General features: G+C 52.3%; 1 protein-coding gene across 2 annotated transcripts in view; it reads left to right on the forward strand.

The window, feature by feature from the left end:
- Positions 1-21,150, forward strand: part of LOC147642354 (potassium transporter 7-like) — a 79,348-nt gene that overhangs the window by 41,794 nt on the left and 16,404 nt on the right. For both annotated transcript variants that reach the window (XM_086805602.1, XM_086805606.1), the window contains exons 6-7: positions 89-141; positions 238-352. In XM_086805602.1, coding sequence (XP_086661728.1) covers positions 89-141; positions 238-352 — 168 coding nt within the window. The remainder of the gene's footprint in view (positions 1-88; positions 142-237; positions 353-21,150) is intronic.

The following is a 21,150-nucleotide window of genomic DNA, read 5'->3' on the forward strand; positions in this document are numbered from 1 at the left end:
AATGCGATGTTTGATTTTTTCAAGACTTCTGGTTGATACAGTCTGGTTATCTGAGATAACCTGAGCATGTTTTTGGGTGTATTTGCAGGAACTGAAGCCATGTTTGCAGATCTGGGGCATTTCACACAGTCATCAATTCGGGTGTGCAGTTTGCTTTTGTAAACTTGGCTCAAGTACTTGTATAGTTGGGCAGAAAGAGTTTGCTACTGATTAGGCCCTGTGTTTCCACAAATGCAGGTTGCATTCATATGTGTAGTCTATCCTTGCTTGGCTTTGGCTTACATCGGCCATGCTGCTTATCTTTCAAGGAACGTATCGAATGTTGAAGGCAGCTTCTATGAGTCTGTGCCAAGTAATTGCTTACTCCATTTGTTTGAATGCTTGTGGATGCATTAAGAGGAAAAACTCATTCCAAATGGAGTACTTCATCCTAAGTATTTGGATCTGCCTTTGTTTGCAACGTGGAACAAGGGTTGAGGTGAAGAGACGCTCCCCTGTCGTGTGCATGTCCCTGATTTCCTGTCTGTATAGATTCCTGTTTTAGGCACCCATTTCCTGCTTTAGCCCGCTAGTCCTTTCTCTGGATTCTGTTCTGCGAAGAATTCAAACTCAAGACCCTTTTGGGAGTTCCAAGCTCATACCACTGGGCTATAGCCTAGGGGACTACCAGCAGCTTTGTCACGTGTGTGGAAGAAGCGTATTGTTGAAGGCTGCATAATTGGGTACTTTAGGTGCAATAAACTTTAATTGAGGAGGTTTAAATTTATGTTTAAGATTTACTTTGAAAGGCCACTTAAAGAGCTTTGGTGGTCCCAACCACCTACTTAAGGTCCTGTTAGTAAACTGACCTTTGTGAATTGAGTGTTGGATGTGTTCTAGGCTGATTGGAGGTTTTGGCTGTGCTCACCCAGGCTGCTTTTGTGCTTGGGTGGGCTGCGTGTTGGGCTCCGGATGACTTGAATGCTTGCTCCTGTAGATCTAGACACTCCTTCTCTCCTGTAGAAAGCTAATTTTTTGCTTTCTGCTTCAATACTTGAGAGATGAGGAACGTTGGAGAGCAGGGCTCTGATTTTGCAGGTCAAACAGTCCTATTTTTTTTCCAAGAAAAGATCGATCATTAGTCATAAAAGAGAAAGGTCTGCAGAAAGCAAACTACAGAACAGCCCCAAAGTGGTGTCTTATATGTACATCCCTCGAAAGAGGTAGAGTGAAAAGAAAGGAGGGGGACTCCCTCTTTGGTTGGCCGTTCTCGGAGGGAGACTACATTGGGGAGTGGGAGGAAAAAGCCACATTAGGGGCCCATGGTGCCAAATTGGTCCGAGTGAGGAAGGTGTCTGGACTCCATGGTGGTGTTGAATCTGCGCTGAGTGGCGAGTAAGGTGCTCCCAACGTCCCGTTAAGATGTGGATGATGTCTAGCCAAATGGAGTGGGTAAACCAAATTGCCCTCAATGGCCTCAATGTATCTAGCCTTCCAAATGTGCTAGGGTACAATATTGGCAATAATCTCCAACAGGCACATGAAAACGTGTTTTGTCCCTTCAAAATGAGACGAAACGTTTCTATGACAAAATATTTCGAAACAACATGAAACCTCCAGGCCGAAATGATGTTTCGCCCAAAAGTCATTTTTAAGGTTAAATTTGTTTGGTTTTTTTTCCCCTCCAAACCTTAGATTTGAAGCTTGTCTACACATACATATATATACATGGATGTGGATATACATATATGTATGTTTGAAATTGAAGTCAAATAATGACAGGTATGTTTGAAATTGGAGTCAAATAATGACAGTTTTCACTTGATATTAACCTGAATTTCTTATTTAGCTTTTCAATTTCAAGTAATTGCACACTCAATTTCTGAAATTCTTACTAGGAGCCCGATTTCTTACTTTTCCCAAATTTGCACCTCCATTGCAAATCCTAAGTATGGGACTTCTGGCATAATTATATTGTTTGCAATTTTTATGGAGAATTTGTCTTGAATGTTACTCTTTCCATGTTATAGACTTAAATGTGACTTGTATCAGTTACCAACATGCTTTTATAATAAGTGTCACTTCGAAACCTGTCTGTTTCTTCAAAAGAAATGAAACGCAAGGAATCAAAACCTTTCGAAATGATGAAACGACATAATGGACAAAACGTTTCTCCCATGCACTGTCCAGCCTCTATGCTGGTGGGACGTATCCTGACTTCGGCATGTCTTGAAGACAGCACCGTGGAGCAACTCCCTGATTGATCATAATGACCTGATCGATGACGTTCCCGTCATTGATCTGTGAGTCAGATTGTGTCAACCAAATGATAGCACCAAAAGAAATTTAAGCATCCTTCCTCATCCTTCCAAGGAGAGGTGCTATCTCAGTAGTCCAAATCTTCTGTGCTTCGCTGCACTCCCATAAGCAATGGTAAACCGTCTTTGAAGCTCCTACACATCTCGGGCATGTTGGGCCAACACCAACAAGTGATGTCCATTGCTTGGTGGTAGGACTATCAAGAAGAGAAAGCCAAATAAAGGAGGATATTTGTGTCCTCCTCTAAGAGTGCCACCACATCCTCCAAAAAGTCATTTGAATGTTAGGTGTGATACCGTAAGCCTCCCAATGAGGTCTAAGAGTAAGGACTCTCTGAATGTGTCCTAGAACAAGATTCCTGGCGTTCCGCATAGTATAACTAAAGAAAGGCATGCTTGTCATTGGGTTGGTAGCATCCATCCACTCCCATTCACCGAGGTCTCAATGTAAGTACCTGATAGGGTAACCGCCATATGACCAAAGGCTCCAAGTATCTGTGATTATCCGTGGGGCGGGATCAGTATAAAAGAACTTCCCTCCTTTGCCAGCAACTCTCACAGGATGCACCGCTGGGTCCTCGGTGATATCCTGCACATCACATCTTTCCAAATACTAGCCATCGTGTACAGAGAAAAGGATTGGTGCATCATCTTTTCCCAGAGTGGGGAGGCCCATAACTTGAAGAGGTACACCTATCCCAGAGAAAACTCCAAACCACGATTGATGAAGCCCTTCCAAGAAGGTCTCTATGTTCCAATGGTTGGGTATGGCAGCATCAATTTGCACAATCCTCTGACTAGTGCCCCTCAAATGTTGTGTAAGAACCCCTCTCTAATCCTCGCGATGCTTTTAAGCCTCTTCCAATCCAACACAATGGGGAAGAGAGTCTCTCAACCAGCCCACTGAATATGCATAGCTGCCCCAAGAGGCCTACCATACTCATCCAAACATAATGGGTTGTTTGTTAGCCTCCTCTGCTTGCCAGAGGTATGTGGACCAACCTCCTCATGCAATCCCAAGCCCAGAGAAGGGATCTAACCAAGGGGAGGATGGGGCCTGATGCTCTACCTCTGAGAAGATAAAATGTGGGCTATCTAGTCACCTCCCCTAACTGGAGTACACTTTCTAACCTGCTGTATGAGATTTTCTTCCCATGGCTTAGTGCCAGGAAGAAATCCTCTAACAATCATCTTAAAAAGCAACACCTTACATTGCACCTCTGGGTGTATGATGTTCGATCCCCCCTCTTGCTTGGGTAGGATAACGGTTTCCCAAGCAACTTTGGCCCTACTGCGTATAGTGCCATCTAAATCTTGACCAAATAAAATTCCTAATGAGGCAACGTAATTGGCCAATGCATCCCCTATGAAGAGCCCAACAAGAAGTGATAAACCAAGCAGTGGCCAACAGCACTTGGTTAACTACCAAGGCTCTAGATGCCAAACCAAGCTTTCCTGCTACTCCAATGTTGTAGTTTGCTTTTAATGCTCATACGAAGAGGTATAGTAAGGGAGCTAAGCCCAGATGAACCTGCTCATAGCCTCTACTACTATGAGGTATAATAAGGGAGCTAGGGGGCATCCGTGCTGCACCGAGTAGGAAATTTGAGAACGCTCACGACGTCCCCCGCATACCAAAACTGTGCTATGGGCCTCCCTATACAGGTATGAAACCTCTTTGATCAACTAGTACTGGGAAAATTTCATACGTGCCATCATGCCTTCCAAGAAGTCCCAATCCACTCTGTCATATGCTGTTTGAAAGTCCAACAGGAGGATGGCAAGGGGTTTGTTGGCTAGATTTAGCCCACTCCACGCTTCCCAAAATGAGAAGATGTTATCAAATATACTCCTTCCTTGGAGAACCATTTTGTGTGTCATGAATAACCCTTTGAAAACAGGATGTAACCTCATACTCAATGCCTAAGCCAAGATTTTATATGCAAATCCAAGTAAAGTAATGGGCCTCCATTGCTTGCTGTTGGTCTTATCCCCACCTTTTGGGATAAGGTGGATAAGACCATCTGTGAGAAAGCGGGGAACCATATCTGTACATTGCCTGTAAAGCAACACTAATCTCATCTCCAATATGGTCCCAAAACAGTATAAAAGGGTGGGGAGAGACCATGATCCCGTGGGCATTTTCTTTTCGAAAGAGCGTGCAATGCACGTCTCAGCTCATCTTTCGAGAAAGGGGCATCCAATGAGAGACACATATTATTTGTGATAAGTTTGGGCATGCAATCCCAAACTTTCTACTACTTTCCTGTAGTGCCAACGGGGGGATCCCGTGTGTAAGGTGTAGAACGGGCCACAGCGCCAAGTGGTGTGAAAGGCCCGGCGCCGTAAGATCGCCTCATCCGAGTCTCCCTGGATGCGGTCGTATTGTCCTCGCAGGGTGTGGATCAACTCCTGCCAAATCCCCCGAACAGTCTCTGCTGGTGGCTCCAATCTCCCCTCAAAGGCCGTAAAGCACCGGGCCGTCCAGGTGAACCAGATGGTGAGGCTGCTGAGGAGCTCCCATCGTAAATCCCTCTCCTGTGTCCAACTGGCGGACGAGAAATCCGGTGCCGGAACCAGGCGAGGCTGGCCCCTAATAAATCTGATGGCCTGACTGCCCTGCTCCATCTCATAGCCCATAGCAGGCCCTGACAAAGTCGACCAAGCAGCGGCACCCCACGTAAACATACCCTCTGGAGAGAGGGGGGCCAGAATACGCAGCATCCGCAGCCAAATCTGCTGTGCCTGAGGGCAGTCCCAAAGGCAATGTCTCTGTGTCTCCATGGGGTGGCCGCATCGGACGCAGGCCGCCGGAAGACCACTGTAAACAAGCCAAGTGCCAACTGCTGAGCCCCTGTGGGCGACCAGCCACTGAAAAGCCGAGATCCTGCGGGCCTGCCGGCTAGCCCAGAGCCGAGCCCAGAAATCCTCCAGGAACTCCTGTGAGAGTCCCTACAATCGCCAATGCCCCGCTGCCGCTGGAGAAACCGTCCTCCTCGCCGTCAAAATATGCCGTCCCAGCCGAACAGTATACTGGAAAAAGGTGATCTCTGTGGCCTCAAGGGATGCATAAGAATCATGCCACTCGTACTCCCCGGGGTCCCACTGTAGCCGGGCCAAGGGGGGCGCTGCATATGCCCATATGCGCCAATCCGGGAGCACATCAGCAGGGTCGGGGTCAATATGCCACCTCCGAGAAGCGGCAGCCACTACCCGAATCCTCTGAAAGGTGCACTCTGCAACCAAAGGCGACTCCTCCTCCACTCTCTGGAGTCTGCCCTCATCCTGGATCTCATAGTAGAGGCATCTGCCATCCTCAGTGCTAGCTCTGACAGCAATCAGGATCTCCAACTGTGTAAAGGCTCCCATCCACCGTGGGGCCACTGTCTCGAGAGGTGTGAACCACTCCTCTGTGAGTGCCTCCTGAATATCATCCCTCATAATCAACCCCCCTCTGAAGTGACTCAGCCTCTCCACCTGGATCTCCTCTGGTAGACTGCAGAAAGCCTGCCAGTCTCCAAAACTACGAGCTGGGCCTGCCGCTAAAGGTCCCCAGGCTAGACGAGGCCGAGAACCCAGCATATGACCCTGCTCCGTAGGAACCGCTGGGCTCCAGATGAGCGGCTGTCTGGCCCGCTCCTCAACACAAGAAGGAGGCCGCTGAGAGAGCCCCGGTCTCAGCAGCTCCCAAGCTCTCAGGATGCTCAAAGCAAATCTGTCCTCCCATCCTCTACTGAGGCCTGTCCTCCTCATCTCTATGAAGATCCAGCGAATCTCTGGTGCCCAAGTACCCCCTGCAGGGGGCGCCCGAGCCTGCAGTCGCTGCAAGAGGAGCACTTTCCAGGGCTCAGCGCCTGGAAGCAACCCCCGAACAATAAGCTTCCCCAATAAGGCTCTACTCTGATCGACTGGATCTATAATGCCCAAACCGCCCTGAGCCAGCGGAAGTGTAATAACTGCCCATGCAACCTTTGCCCGAGCTGGCTGACCGTCCCGCCCAGACCACAGAAAGTTCCTGATCAGCCTCTGAACCTGGTTGATGCAAGAGCTCGAGAAAATCCAGCAAGACGTAATGTACCACATGGTCGCTAACAGCACCTGATTTGCCACCACCCCCCTCCCAGCCAAGGATAGTCGAGCTGTACTCCAATACAATAGCTTCTTCCGAATGCTCAGAAGAAGCGGGGCAATCTGCTGCTCAGGTGACAAATCAAGGCCAATCTGGCATCCCAAATACCGCACTGCTGTGCCTGGAGGAATCCATCTAAAACCGGGGTCCGGGCTCCATGCCGGAGTGGGAGCACTACTGATCCAAAAGGCCACTGTCTTGCGCCAATTGATAAATGCTCCCGAAGCTGCACTAAAAACCTGGAGCGACTGCTCAGCCCGAATAAGATTGGCCTCTTGGCCATGCAAAAATAAGCCCGTGTCGTCTGCAAACTCAGCATCCAGCAAATCCTCCCCCCGGACTGGGAGCTGAAGTCCTCTCAAGCCAACCTCCTCTGCCGTCAAATACATACTCATAGCCTCCGCAAAGAAGAGAAAAAGGAAAGGGGCGAGAGGACACCCCTGACGGACTGATCTGGTCAGCTCAAAACTCGGCCCCCGTCCTCCTGCAATCAGCACCTGGCTGCGAGCTGTGGAATACAGAGCTGCCACCCCTCTGATCCATCCTGGCTCAAAGCCCAGGCGAAGCATAGTGCCCTCTAAGAATCCCCAATCAACTCTATCGTATGCCTTCTCAAAATCGAGAAGCATCACGACCAAGTCCTCTCCAAGAAATCTAGCTCGGGCCGTCGCCTCCCAGAAAGTAAAGATGTTGTCAAGGATACTGCGCTCCTTGACAAATCCTGTCTGAGTAGCATGAATCAACTCCCCCAGGAAGGGCTGGATCCTCAAACTCAAGGCCTTTGCCAAGACCTTGTAGACTGTATTGAGGATCGTAATAGGCCTCCAATGCCGAATGTCATCAGATACTCCCTCCCCCTTGGGGATAAGATAAATCAAGCCCTCTGAAAAGCTCTGCGGCATCACCCCAGTGTCCAAAACATGCTGAAAGCCCCTGCGGAGGCCAGGCCCCAAGAGATCCCAATAGCGCATAAAAAAGGCCGGCGTCAGTCCGTCCTCCCCTGGGCAACTATGTCGCGGCAGGACCCTCAAGGCCTCGGCAAGCTCAATCTCTGACAAAGGCGCACCTAGAACTGTACGCATATGGTCTGTGACCCTCCTCTGAACATGGGCCCACACAGTCTGTCTGCAAACATCTCGATCCTCAGTGGCAGGCTCCGCTGAAAGCAGGTCACTATAAAATGCAGTGGCAATGGCTCTGATCTCCCCGAGCTCAGTAGCTACCGATCCATCCGGTCTACCAAGCTGGCGGACTCCTGCTCGCGCATGACGGGGTCCAGTGATCTCAAAAAACTCCCCAGTCACTCTATCACCAAGCTGCGTCCACTGAGAGGCCTGACGACGATAGTAAAACTCGTGTCTCTGCTCCTCTACCTCTCTAACCTCCTGGCGTGCCTGGCTCAGCTGGGACGCCACCCACTCACATGCAGGCTGCTGCTCCTGAAGGCGCTGTAGCGAAGCAAGGCTGCGTCTCAGCCGTTGCTCCCGCTCGCGAATCTCTCCCAGTCGTGTCAAAGCTGCAGCATGCAGAAAAGAGCTAAGATCAACGAGTCCCTGGGCACACTGGCCCGCTGCATCCTGGTCAGAGCACTGACTATCATGCCAGATCCTCTCAATGTCCTCAGCGAAACTGGGATCTGCAAGCACCCTCTCTGGGATCCTCAGCTGTAAGCTGGGCTCCCGTGTCCCCTCCTCCAATGTCAAGATAACTGGCGCATGATCTGAAAATGAAGTGCCAGCGAGAATGCCGACGGAGCCCCCTCGCTCCCCTAACCAGTCGCCCACATAAAATCGATCAATCCGTGAAAGATTAGTCCCTCCCTGCCGGCGATCCGACCGAGAGAAACTAAGACTGTCCTGAGACCGGGAGAAAGCCCCATGCTGCCATGCATCAGTGATCCTCAGTGACATGCAAAACCGGTCCCAAGCTGCAAGCTCCGTGCCATGCACTGTAACATGACTGCCTCCCACCCTATCTGCCGGGTCCTCAAGCATGTTGAAGTCTCCCCCAACACACCAATGTGTGGCCTCTGGCAATGCATCTGTAACCTGAGTCCAGAACTCTGCTCTGGCACTAGCATGATTGGGCGCATAGATGTTGAGCACACCCAATAGCTCGTCATGCATCCTCAGAATGACATACTGTGCTCTACCAGGCACAATGATCCCTCGATCCACAATGGCCGGCCGCCATGCATCTGCAATAACCATGCATACTCCTCCCTGTCCACCCAAAGGACCAAACCCTGCAGACCAGAAAGTGTCCCATCTACCAGGCATCACCGAACCATATCTCCGGATCCTGCTCTCACCCAAGTGGTGCTCCTGCATCATCAAAATGTCAATGCTGCCACCAACCAGGCATCTCTGAAGCTCCTGCCTCAAGCAGCCTCGATAGCGTATAAAGTGTGCTCCGCCAAGGCCCTGTACATTCCATGAGATGATCCTCATGGATGCCCTGCTGAGGAGGATGCTGTCTCAGCCGTACGGCGGGCCTTCGCCAGTGGCTTGGATGGAGAGTAGTCCCCATCCGAACGGCTGCGAATCTGCCCACCCGGTGTACTGCAAGAATCCCGGATCAGGCGCCAGTGGCTGTGACCCATGGCGACTGCCTCCTGCTCTGACATAGTAACCTCGTGTACACTCACATATCCAGGGTCGCGTGCCAAGTCTGCCACTATGCGCACGACCAAATGCCGAATCCCTGAGGTATCCACACTCCCGGGATCCAAGAAAAAATGAGCCAACTCCCAAAGTCGGCCTATCACATCTGTCACCTCCAAGTCGCTCATGTGGTGGGAAAACTCAACTGCCTGAGTCTTCAAAGTGCTGAGAGCGAGCTCAAGAGTCCACTCCCGATCACAAGGTCCACATGGAGGGAACGAGAAGGCCACCGCTGAGTCTAGTGCCTCCTCCCCGCGGGCCGGAGGTATCACTACATGAACTCGAATGGGTGCTGGCTCATGGGGGCCCTCTGCTCCAAAAAGCCGTGTGAAGGTGTAATCAAAGGCCTCCGAGCGCTGTCTAATGCCGAGGCGACTCAGCCGACTGCGGATAGAAGAAATCCGTGAGGCCCTAATCGGCATAGGTCTCCTCTGTGATGCTCGAGCGAGGTCAGTACTCAGCGCTCTCCGGACTGCAGGTGAGCGCCAGGGAACTGCCAGGGTCTCCCGGGAAGGTGAGGCGGGCGGAGGGGGAGGAGGGGGAGGCGAGGGAGGAGGAGAGGGAGCCGCTGCCGAGACCGGAGCAGGGGCGGGAGGAGGCGATGGTGGAAGCGAGGCGGTGGGTGGGGACGGGGGTGGGGGGGGTGAAGGAGGGGGAGCTGGCATCTCCTGGTCCTCGGTCCCTGCAGGGGTCTCCTCCTGAAGGGGAGCAAATCTGTTCCTCACGGGAACCCAGTGAGGCTGAGACTGTGGCTGCTGCTGCAGCGGTCTCTGGGCGTGCTGCTGTGGCTGTCTCCCTCGACGGCGCCCCTGTCCAGGCTGCCACTCCGAGGTCTCTGTGGCCTGAGCAGGTGTCCCTGAGGCAGCCTGCCGAGCCGAATCTGTGGGCGGGCCATCAGTGGCCTGCTGCTGTGGTGAGGGCCGAGGTCTCCTGCGAGGGCAGGCCTTGGCCAGATGACCGACCTGCCTGCATATGAAGCACTGGTTCGGGAGCCCCGAAAACTCCACTCTCTGATCTATCCACCCCCCCCCTATCCTAGGTAACTGAATGACCTTAGGAAGGGAGGAGATGTCAGACACCAACACTCTGACCGAAGGTAGCCCTGCTGCTCTGGCCACCACTGAAGCTGCTGAGGGGCCCGTCTCTAGTACCGAGCCCACCAGTGCTCCGAGCCTGGAGAGGAGCGGAAGATACTCCCGGCGGAGACCTGGGAAACAAACTGTAATATGGAAGAGGCGCTCTCCCTGCTCCGCCGCTGCTGGGTCAAATCCATGCTGCCAAGGTCTGAAGAAAGCCCGAGCACCCCTGATGTCCAGAGGACTCATGGCAAGGACCTTGGCAACGCTCTGGGCGGCCTCGAACTCGATCTGATAATGGCCCCGGCCCAGGAGCTGTACATCCAGGATCTTGCCCACATCTGCAAGAAGGCGAGCCTGAAGTAGATCCCTGATCTCCCCTCTGCTGGGGCGAGTGCCGACTATTCGGCAGATGGTGGAGTGAGCCTGAAGGCGTTCCACCTCTGCGGTGAGGCTCGCTTCCTCTTCCGGCGAAAGAGAAAGCCTGATGGGGATGTCCTCGGGGGCGGGCGAGGGGGCTGCGGAAGAGTCCCTCTGAGGCGAGGCGGGAGGAGTCTCCATCAGAGTCTGAAGCTCAAGCGAAGGCGAGGCGAAAGCGGAAAAACCTGCAAGAAGCAGGCTGCACACCAAGAGGCGGAAGGACGGATGAAGAAGAGGAAAAAACAAAAAACCCCCAAGGGGTGAAAAGCAGCACGAAAGAGGAGGGAGGGGGCGAAAAACGGAGGAGAGGCCCTGAGGGGGGGGACGGCAACAACGCGAGAGGGAGGGGGGCGGGGCGCTGCTGAAGGGAGGCGGGCGCGAAGAGGCGAAAAGGCGGGGGGGGGGGCGAACTGGCGGCAGTGGGGAGGGGGGGCGAACTGGCGGCAGTGGGGAGGGGGGGCGAACAGGCGAAGAGGGGAGAGGGGCGAACTGGCGAAGAGGGGGGGAGGCGCAGCAGCGAGGAAGGAGGGGGGGGGGGCGGCGCAGCAGCGAGGAAGGAGGGGGGGGGGGCGCAACAGCGAGCAGAGGGGAGCAAGCGGGGGGCGGAAGGAAAGGACGCGAGGAAGGGGGAGGAGCGATGGCGCGCAGAGCAGGGTGGAGGCGGGAGCTTCAGCGAGCAGCGTCTGTGGATCACTTCATCCTAAGTATTTGGATCTGCCTTTGTTTGCAACGTGGAACAAGGGTTGAGGTGAAGAGACGCTCCCCTGTCGTGTGCATGTCCCTGATTTCCTGTCTGTATAGATTCCTGTTTTAGGCACCCATTTCCTGCTTTAGCCCGCTAGTCCTTTCTCTGGATTCTGTTCTGCGAAGAATTCAAACTCAAGACCCTTTTGGGAGTTCCAAGCTCATACCACTGGGCTATAGCCTAGGGGACTACCAGCAGCTTTGTCACGTATGTGGAAGAAGCGTATTGTTGAAGGCTGCATAATTGGGTACTTTAGGTGCAATAAACTTTAATTGAGGAGGTTTAAATTTATGTTTAAGATTTACTTTGAAAGGCCACTTAAAGAGCTTTGGTGGTCCCAACCACCTACTTAAGGTCCTGTTAGTAAACTGACCTTTGTGAATTGAGTGTTGGATGTGTTCTAGGCTGATTGGAGGTTTTGGCTGTGCTCACCCAGGCTGCTTTTGTGCTTGGGTGGGCTGCGTGTTGGGCTCCGGATGACTTGAATGCTTGCTCCTGTAGATCTAGACACTCCTTCTCTCCTGTAGAAAGCTAATTTTATGCTTTCTGCTTCAATACTTGAGAGACGAGGAACGTTGGAGAGCGGGGCTCTGATTTTGCAGGTCAAACAGTCCTATTTTTTTTCCAAGAAAAGATCGATCATTAGTCATAAAAGAGAAAGGTCTGCAGAAAGCAAACTACAGAACAGCCCCAAAGTGGTGTCTTATATGTACATCCCTCGAAAGAGGTAGAGTGAAAAGAAAGGAGGGGGACTCCCTCTTTGGTTGGTCGTTCTCGGAGGGAGACTACATTGGGGAGTGGGAGGAAAAAGCCACATTAGGGGCCCATGGTGCCAAATTGGTCCGAGTGAGGAAGGTGTCTGGACTCCATGGTGGTGTTGAATCTGCGCTGAGTGGCGAGTAAGGTGCTCCCAACGTCCCGTTAAGATGTGGATGATGTCTAGCCAAATGGAGTGGGTAAACCAAATTGCCCTCAATGGCCTCAATGTATCTAGCCTTCCAAATGTGCTAGGGTACAATATTGGCAATAATCTCCAACAGGCACATGAAAACGTGTTTTGTCCCTTCAAAATGAGACGAAACGTTTCTATGACAAAATATTTCGAAACAACATGAAACCTCCAGGCCGAAATGATGTTTCGCCCAAAAGTCATTTTTAAGGTTAAATTTGTTTGGTTTTTTTTCCCCTCCAAACCTTAGATTTGAAGCTTGTCTACACATACATATATATACATGGATGTGGATATACATATATGTATGTTTGAAATTGAAGTCAAATAATGACAGGTATGTTTGAAATTGGAGTCAAATAATGACAGTTTTCACTTGATATTAACCTGAATTTCTTATTTAGCTTTTCAATTTCAAGTAATTGCACACTCAATTTCTGAAATTCTTACTAGGAGCCCGATTTCTTACTTTTCCCAAATTTGCACCTCCATTGCAAATCCTAAGTATGGGACTTCTGGCATAATTATATTGTTTGCAATTTTTATGGAGAATTTGTCTTGAATGTTACTCTTTCCATGTTATAGACTTAAATGTGACTTGTATCAGTTACCAACATGCTTTTATAATAAGTGTCACTTCGAAACCTGTCTGTTTCTTCAAAAGAAATGAAACGCAAGGAATCAAAACCTTTCGAAATGATGAAACGACATAATGGACAAAACGTTTCTCCCATGCACTGTCCAGCCTCTATGCTGGTGGGACGTATCCTGACTTCGGCATGTCTTGAAGACAGCACCGTGGAGCAACTCCCTGATTGATCATAATGACCTGATCGATGACGTTCCCGTCATTGATCTGTGAGTCAGATTGTGTCAACCAAATGATAGCACCAAAAGAAATTTAAGCATCCTTCCTCATCCTTCCAAGGAGAGGTGCTATCTCAGTAGTCCAAATCTTCTGTGCTTCGCTGCACTCCCATAAGCAATGGTAAACCGTCTTTGAAGCTCCTACACATCTCGGGCATGTTGGGCCAACACCAACAAGTGATGTCCATTGCTTGGTGGTAGGACTATCAAGAAGAGAAAGCCAAATAAAGGAGGATATTTGTGTCCTCCTCTAAGAGTGCCACCACATCCTCCAAAAAGTCATTTGAATGTTAGGTGTGATACCGTAAGCCTCCCAATGAGGTCTAAGAGTAAGGACTCTCTGAATGTGTCCTAGAACAAGATTCCTGGCGTTCCGCATAGTATAACTAAAGAAAGGCATGCTTGTCATTGGGTTGGTAGCATCCATCCACTCCCATTCACCGAGGTCTCAATGTAAGTACCTGATAGGGTAACCGCCATATGACCAAAGGCTCCAAGTATCTGTGATTATCCGTGGGGCGGGATCAGTATAAAAGAACTTCCCTCCTTTGCCAGCAACTCTCACAGGATGCACCGCTGGGTCCTCGGTGATATCCTGCACATCACATCTTTCCAAATACTAGCCATCGTGTACAGAGAAAAGGATTGGTGCATCATCTTTTCCCAGAGTGGGGAGGCCCATAACTTGAAGAGGTACACCTATCCCAGAGAAAACTCCAAACCACGATTGATGAAGCCCTTCCAAGAAGGTCTCTATGTTCCAATGGTTGGGTATGGCAGCATCAATTTGCACAATCCTCTGACTAGTGCCCCTCAAATGTTGTGTAAGAACCCCTCTCTAATCCTCGCGAGGCTTTTAAGCCTCTTCCAATCCAACACAATGGGGAAGAGAGTCTCTCAACCAGCCCACTGAATATGCATAGCTGCCCCAAGAGGCCTACCATACTCATCCAAACATAATGGGTTGTTTGTTAGCCTCCTCTGCTTGCCAGAGGTATGTGGACCAACCTCCTCATGCAATCCCAAGCCCAGAGAAGGGATCTAACCAAGGGGAGGATGGGGCCTGATGCTCTACCTCTGAGAAGATAAAATGTGGGCTATCTAGTCACCTCCCCTGACTGGAGTACAATTTCTAACCTGCTGTATGAGATTTTCTTCCCATGGCTTAGTGCCAGGAAGAAATCCTCTAACAATCATCTTAAAAAGCAACACCTTACATTGCACCTCTGGGTGTATGATGTTCGATCCCCCCTCTTGCTTGGGTAGGATAACGGTTTCCCAAGCAACTTTGGCCCTACTGCGTATAGTGCCATCTAAATCTTGACCAAATAAAATTCCTAATGAGGCAACGTAATTGGCCAATGCATCCCCTATGAAGAGCCCAACAAGAAGTGATAAACCAAGCAGTGGCCAACAGCACTTGGTTAACTACCAAGGCTCTAGATGCCAAACCAAGCTTTCCTGCTACTCCAATGTTGTAGTTTGCTTTTAATGCTCATACGAAGAGGTATAGTAAGGGAGCTAAGCCCAGATGAACCTGCTCATAGCCTCTACTACTATGAGGTATAATTATTAATAAGGGAGCTAGGGGGCATCCGTGCTGCACCGAGTAGGAAATTTGAGAACGCTCACGACGTCCCCCGCATACCAAAACTGTGCTATGGGCCTCCCTATACAGGTATGAAACCTCTTTGATCAACTAGTACTGGGAAAATTTCATACGTGCCATCATGCCTTCCAAGAAGTCCCAATCCACTCTGTCATATGCTGTTTGAAAGTCCAACAGGAGGATGGCAAGGGGTTTGTTGGCTAGATTTAGCCCACTCCACGCTTCCCAAAATGAGAAGATGTTATCAAATATACTCCTTCCTTGGAGAACCATTTTGTGTGTCATGAATAACCCTTTGAAAACAGGATGTAACCTCATACTCAATGCCTAAGCCAAGATTTTATATGCAAATCCAAGTAAAGTAATGGGCCTCCATTGCTTGCTGTTGGTCTTATCCCCACCTTTTGGGATAAGGTGGATAAGACCATCTGTGAGAAAGCGGGGAACCATATCTGTACATTGCCTGTAAAGCAACACTAATCTCATCTCCAATATGGTCCCAAAACAGTATAAAAGGGTGGGGAGAGACCATGATCCCGTGGGCATTTTCTTTTCGAAAGAGCGTGCAATGCACGTCTCAGCTCATCTTTCGAGAAAGGGGCATCCAATGAGAGACACATATTATTTGTGATAAGTTTGGGCATGCAATCCCAAACTTTCTACTACTTTCCTGTAGTGCCAACGGGGGGATCCCGTGTGTAAGGTGTAGAACGGGCCACAGCGCCAAGTGGTGTGAAAGGCCTGGCGCCGTAAGATCGCCTCATCCGAGTCTCCCCGGATGCGGTCGTACTGTCCTCGCAGGGTGTGGATCAACTCCTGCCAAATCCCCCGAACAGTCTCTGCTGGTGGCTCCAATCTCCTCTCAAAGGCCGTAAAGCACCGGGCCGTCCAGGTGAACCAGATGGTGAGGCTGCTGAGGAGCTCCCATTGTAAATCCCTCTCCTGTGTCCAACTGGCGGACGAGAAATCCGGTGCCGGAACCAGGCGAGGCTGGCCCCTAATAAATCTGATGGCCTGACTGCCCTGCTCCATCTCATAGCCCATAGCAGGCCCTGACAAAGTCGACCAAGCAGCGGCACCCCACGTAAACATACCCTCTGGAGAGAGGGGGGCCAGAATACGCAGCATCCGCAGCCAAATCTGCTGTGCCTGAGGGCAGTCCCAAAGGCAATGTCTCTGTGTCTCCATGGGGTGGCCGCATCGGACGCAGGCCGCCGGAAGACCACTGTAAACAAGCCAAGTGCCAACTGCGGAGCCCCTGTGGGCGACCAGCCACTGAAAAGCCGAGATCCTGCGGGCCTGCCGGCTAGCCCAAAGCCGAGCCCAGAAATCCTCCAGGAACTCCTGTGAGAGTCCCTGCAATCGCCAATGCCCCGCTGCCGCTGGAGAAACCGTCCTCCTCGCCGTCAAAATATGCCGTCCCAGCCGAACAGTATACTGGAAAAAGGTGATCTCTGTGGCCTCAAGGGATGCATAAGGATCATGCCACTCGTACTCCCCGGGGTCCCACTGTAGCCGGGCCAAGGGGGGCGCTGCATATGCCCATATGTGCCAATCCGGGAGCACATCAGCAGGGTCGGGGTCAATATGCCACCTCCGAGAAGCGGCAGCCACTACCCGAATCCTCTGAAAGGTGCACTCTGCAACCAAAGGCGACTCCTCCTCCACTCTCTGGAGTCTGCCCTCATCCTGAATCTCATAGTAGAGGCATCTGCCATCCTCAGTGCTAGCTCTGACAGCAATCAGGATCTCCAACTGTGTAAAGGCTCCCATCCACCGTGGGGCCACTGTCTCGAGAGGTGTGAACCACTCCTCTGTGAGTGCCTCCTGAATATCATCCCTCATAATCAACCCCCCTCTGAAGTGACTCAGCCTCTCCACCTGGATCTCCTCTGGTAGACTGCAGAAAGCCTGCCAGTCTCCAAAACTACGAGCTGGGCCTGCCGCTAAAGGTCCCCAGGCTAGACGAGGCCGAGAACCCAGCATATGACCCTGCTCCGTACGAACCGCTGGGCTCCAGATGAGCGGCTGTCTGGCCCGCTCCTCAACACAAGAAGGAGGCCGCTGAGAGAGCCCCGGTCTCAGCAGCTCCCAAGCTCTCAGGATGCTCAAAGCAAATCTGTCCTCCCATCCTCTACTGAGGCCTGTCCTCCTCATCTCTATGAAGATCCAGCGAATCTCTGGTGCCCAAGTATCCCGTGCAGGGGGCGCCCGAGCCTGCAGTCGCTGCAAGAGGAGCTCTTTCCAGGGCTCAGCGCCTGGAAGCAACCCCCGAACAATAAGCTTCCCCAATAAGGCTCTACTCTGATCGACTGGATCTATAATGCCCAAACCGCCCTGAGCCAGCGGAAGTGTAATAACTGCCCATGCAACCTTTGCCCGAGCTGGCTGACCGTCCCGCCCAGACCACAGAAAGTTCCTGATCAGCCTCTGTACCTGGCTGATGCAAGAGCTCGAGAAAATCCAGCAAGACGTAATGTACCACATGGTCGCTAACAGCACCTGATTTGCCACCACCACCCTCCCAGCCAAGGATAGTCGAGCTGTACTCCAATACAATAGCTTCTTCCGAATGCTCAGAAGAAGCGGGGCAATCTGCTGCTCAGGTGACAAATCAAGGCCAATCTGGCATCCCAAATACCGCACTGCTGTGCCTGGAGGAATCCATCTAAAACCAGGGTCCGGGCTCCATGCCGGAGTGGGAGCACTACTGATCCAAAAGGCCACTGTCTTGCGCCAATTGATAAATGCTCCCGAAGCTGCACTAAAAACCTGGAGCGACTGCTCAGCCCGAATAAGATTGGCCTCTTGGCCATGCAAAAATAAGCCCATGTCGTCTGCAAACTCAGCATCCAGCAAATCCTCCCCCCGGACTGGGAGCTGAAGTCCTCTCAAGCCAACCTCCTCTGCCGTCAAATACATACTCATAGCCTCCGCAAAGAAGAGAAAAAGGAAAGGGGCGAGAGGACACCCCTGACGGACTGATCTGGTCAGCTCAAAACTCGGCCCCCGTCCTCCTGCAATCAGCACCTGGCTGCGAGCTGTGGAATACAGAGCTGCCACCCCTCTGATCCATCCTGGCTCAAAGCCCAGGCGAAGCATAGTGCCCTCTAAGAATCCCCAATCAACTCTATCGTATGCCTTCTCAAAATCGAGAAGCATCACGACCAAGTCCTCTCCAAGAAATCTAGCTCGGGCCGTCGCCTCCCAGAAAGTAAAGATGTTGTCAAGGATACTGCGCTCCTTGACAAATCCTGTCTGAGTAGCATGAATCAACTCCCCCAGGAAGGGCTGGATCCTCAAACTCAAGGCCTTTGCCAAGACCTTGTAGACTGTATTGAGGATCGTAATAGGCCTCCAATGCCGAATGTCATCAGATACTCCCTCCCCCTTGGGGATAAGATAAATCAAGCCCTCTGAAAAGCTCTGCGGCATCACCCCAGTGTCCAAAACATGCTGAAAGCCCCTGCGGAGGCCAGGCCCCAAGAGATCCCAATAGCGCATAAAAAAGGCCGGCGTCAGTCCGTCCTCCCCTGGGCAACTATGTCGCGGCAGGACCCTCAAGGCCTCGGCAAGCTCAATCTCTGACAAAAGGCGCACCTAGAACTGTACGCATATGGTCTGTGACCCTCCTCTGAACATGGGCCCACACAGTCTGTCTGCAAACATCTCGATCCTCAGTGGCAGGCTCCGCTGAAAGCAGGTCACTATAAAATGCAGTGGCAATGGCTCTGATCTCCCCGAGCTCAGTAGCTACCGATCCATCCGGTCTACCAAGCTGGCGGACTCCTGCTCGCGCATGACGGGGTCCAGTGATCTCAAAAAACTCCCCAGTCACTCTATCACCAAGCTGCGTCCACTGAGAGGCCTGACGACGATAGTAAAACTCGTGTCTCTGCTCCTCTACCTCTCTAACCTCCTGGCGTGCCTGGCTCAGCTGGGACGCCACCCACTCACATGCAGGCTGCTGCTCCTGAAGGCGCTGTAGCGAAGCAAGGCTGCGTCTCAGCCGTTGCTCCCGCTCGCGAATCTCTCCCAGTCGTGTCAAAGCTGCAGCATGCAGAAAAGAGCTAAGATCAACGAGTCCCTGGGCACACTGGCCCGCTGCATCCTGGTCAGAGCACTGACTATCATGCCAGATCCTCTCAATGTCCTCAGCGAAACTGGGATCTGCAAGCACCCTCTCTGGGATCCTCAGCTGTAAGCTGGGCTCCCGTGTCCCCTCCTCCAATGTCAAGATAACTGGCGCATGATCTGAAAATGAAGTGCCAGCGAGAATGCCGACGGAGCCCCCTCGCTCCCCTAACCAGTCGCCCACATAAAATCGATCAATCCGTGAAAGATTAGTCCCTCCCTGCCGGCGATCCGACCGAGAGAAACTAAGACTGTCCTGAGACCGGGAGAAAGCCCCATGCTGCCATGCATCAGTGATCCTCAGTGACATGCAAAACCGGTCCCAAGCTGCAAGCTCCGTGCCATGCACTGTAACATGACTGCCTCCCACCCTATCTGCCGGGTCCTCAAGCATGTTGAAGTCTCCCCCAACACACCAATGTGTGGCCTCTGGCAATGCATCTGTAACCTGAGTCCAGAACTCTGCTCTGGCACTAGCATGATTGGGCGCATAGATGTTGAGCACACCCAATAGCTCGTCATGCATCCTCAGAATGACATACTGTGCTCTACCAGGCACAATGATCCCTCGATCCACAATGGCCGGCCGCCATGCATCTGCAATAACCATGCATACTCCTCCCTGTCCACCCAAAGGACCAAACCCTGCAGACCAGAAAGTGTCCCATCTACCAGGCATCACCGAACCATATCTCCGGATCCTGCTCTCACCCAAGTGGTGCTCCTGCATCATCAAAATGTCAATGCTGCCACCAACCAGGCATCTCTGAAGCTCCTGCCTCAAGCAGCCTCGATAGCGTATAAAGTGTGCTCCGCCAAGGCCCTGTACATTCCATGAGATGATCCTCATGGATGCCCTGCTGAGGAGGATGCTGTCTCAGCCGTACGGCGGGCCTTCGCCAGTGGCTTGGATGGAGAGTAGTCCCCATCCGAACGGCTGCGAATCTGCCCACCCGGTGTACTGCAAGAATCCCGGATCAGGCGCCAGTGGCTGTGACCCATGGCGACTGCCTCCTGCTCTGACATAGTAACCTCGTGTACACTCACATATCCAGGGTCGCGTGCCAAGTCTGCCACTATGCGCACGACCAAATGCCGAATCCCTGAGGTATCCACACTCCCGGGATCCAAGAAAAAATGAGCCAACTCCCAAAGTCGGCCTATCACATCTGTCACCTCCAAGTCGCTCATGTGGTGGGAAAACTCAACTGCCTGAGTCTTCAAAGTGCTGAGAGCGAGCTCAAGAGTCCACTCCCGATCACAAGGTCCACATAGAGGGAACGAGAAGGCCACCGCTGAGTCTAGTGCCTCCTCCCCGCGGGCCGGAGGTATCACTACATGAACTCGAATGGGTGCTGGCTCATGGGGGCCCTCTGCTCCAAAAAGCCGTGTGAAGGTGTAATCAAAGGCCTCCGAGCGTTGTCTAATGCCGAGGCGACTCAGCGTGACTGCGGATAGAAGAAATCCGTGAGGCCCTAATCGGCATAGGTCTCCTCTGTGATGCTCGAGCGAGGTCAGTACTCAACGCTCTCCGGACTGCAGGTGAGCGCCAGGGAACTGCCAGGGTCTCCCGGGAAGGTGAGGCGGGCGGAGGGGGAGGAGGGGGAGGCGAGGGAGGAGGAGAGGGAGCCGCTGCCGAGACCGGAGCAGGGGCGGGAGGAGGCGATGGTGGAAGCGAGGCGGTGGGTGGGGACGGGGGTGGGGGGGGTGAAGGAGGGGGAGCTGGCATCTCCTGGTCCTCGGTCGCTGCAGGGGTCTCCTCCTGAAGGGGAGCAAATCTGTTCCTCACGGGAACCCAGTGAGGCTGAGACTGTGGCTGCTGCTGCAGCGGTCTCTGGGCGTGCTGCTGTGGCTGTCTCCCTCGACGGCGCCCCTGTCCAGGCTGCCACTCCGAGGTCTCTGTGGCCTGAGCAGGTGTCCCTGAGGCAGCCTGCCGAGCCGAATCTGTGGGCGGGCCATCAGTGGCCTGCTGCTGTGGTGAGGGCCGAGGTCTCCTGCGAGGGCAGGCCTTGGCCAGATGACCGACCTGCCTGCATATGAAGCACTGGTTCGGGAGCCCCGAAAACTCCACTCTCTGATCTATCCACCCCCCCCCTATCCTAGGTAACTGAATGACCTTAGGAAGGGAGGAGATGTCAGACACCAACACTCTGACCGAAGGTAGCCCTGCTGCTCTGGCCACCACTGAAGCTGCTGAGGGGCCCGTCTCTAGTACCGAGCCCACCAGTGCTCCGAGCCTGGAGAGGAGCGGAAGATACTCC

The sequence above is a fragment of the Cibotium barometz genome, chromosome 1 (genome assembly GCF_041138505.1).
Source record: "Cibotium barometz isolate CiBa-2024 chromosome 1, ASM4113850v1, whole genome shotgun sequence".
In the NCBI taxonomy this organism is placed as follows: Eukaryota; Viridiplantae; Streptophyta; class Polypodiopsida; order Cyatheales; family Cibotiaceae; genus Cibotium; species Cibotium barometz.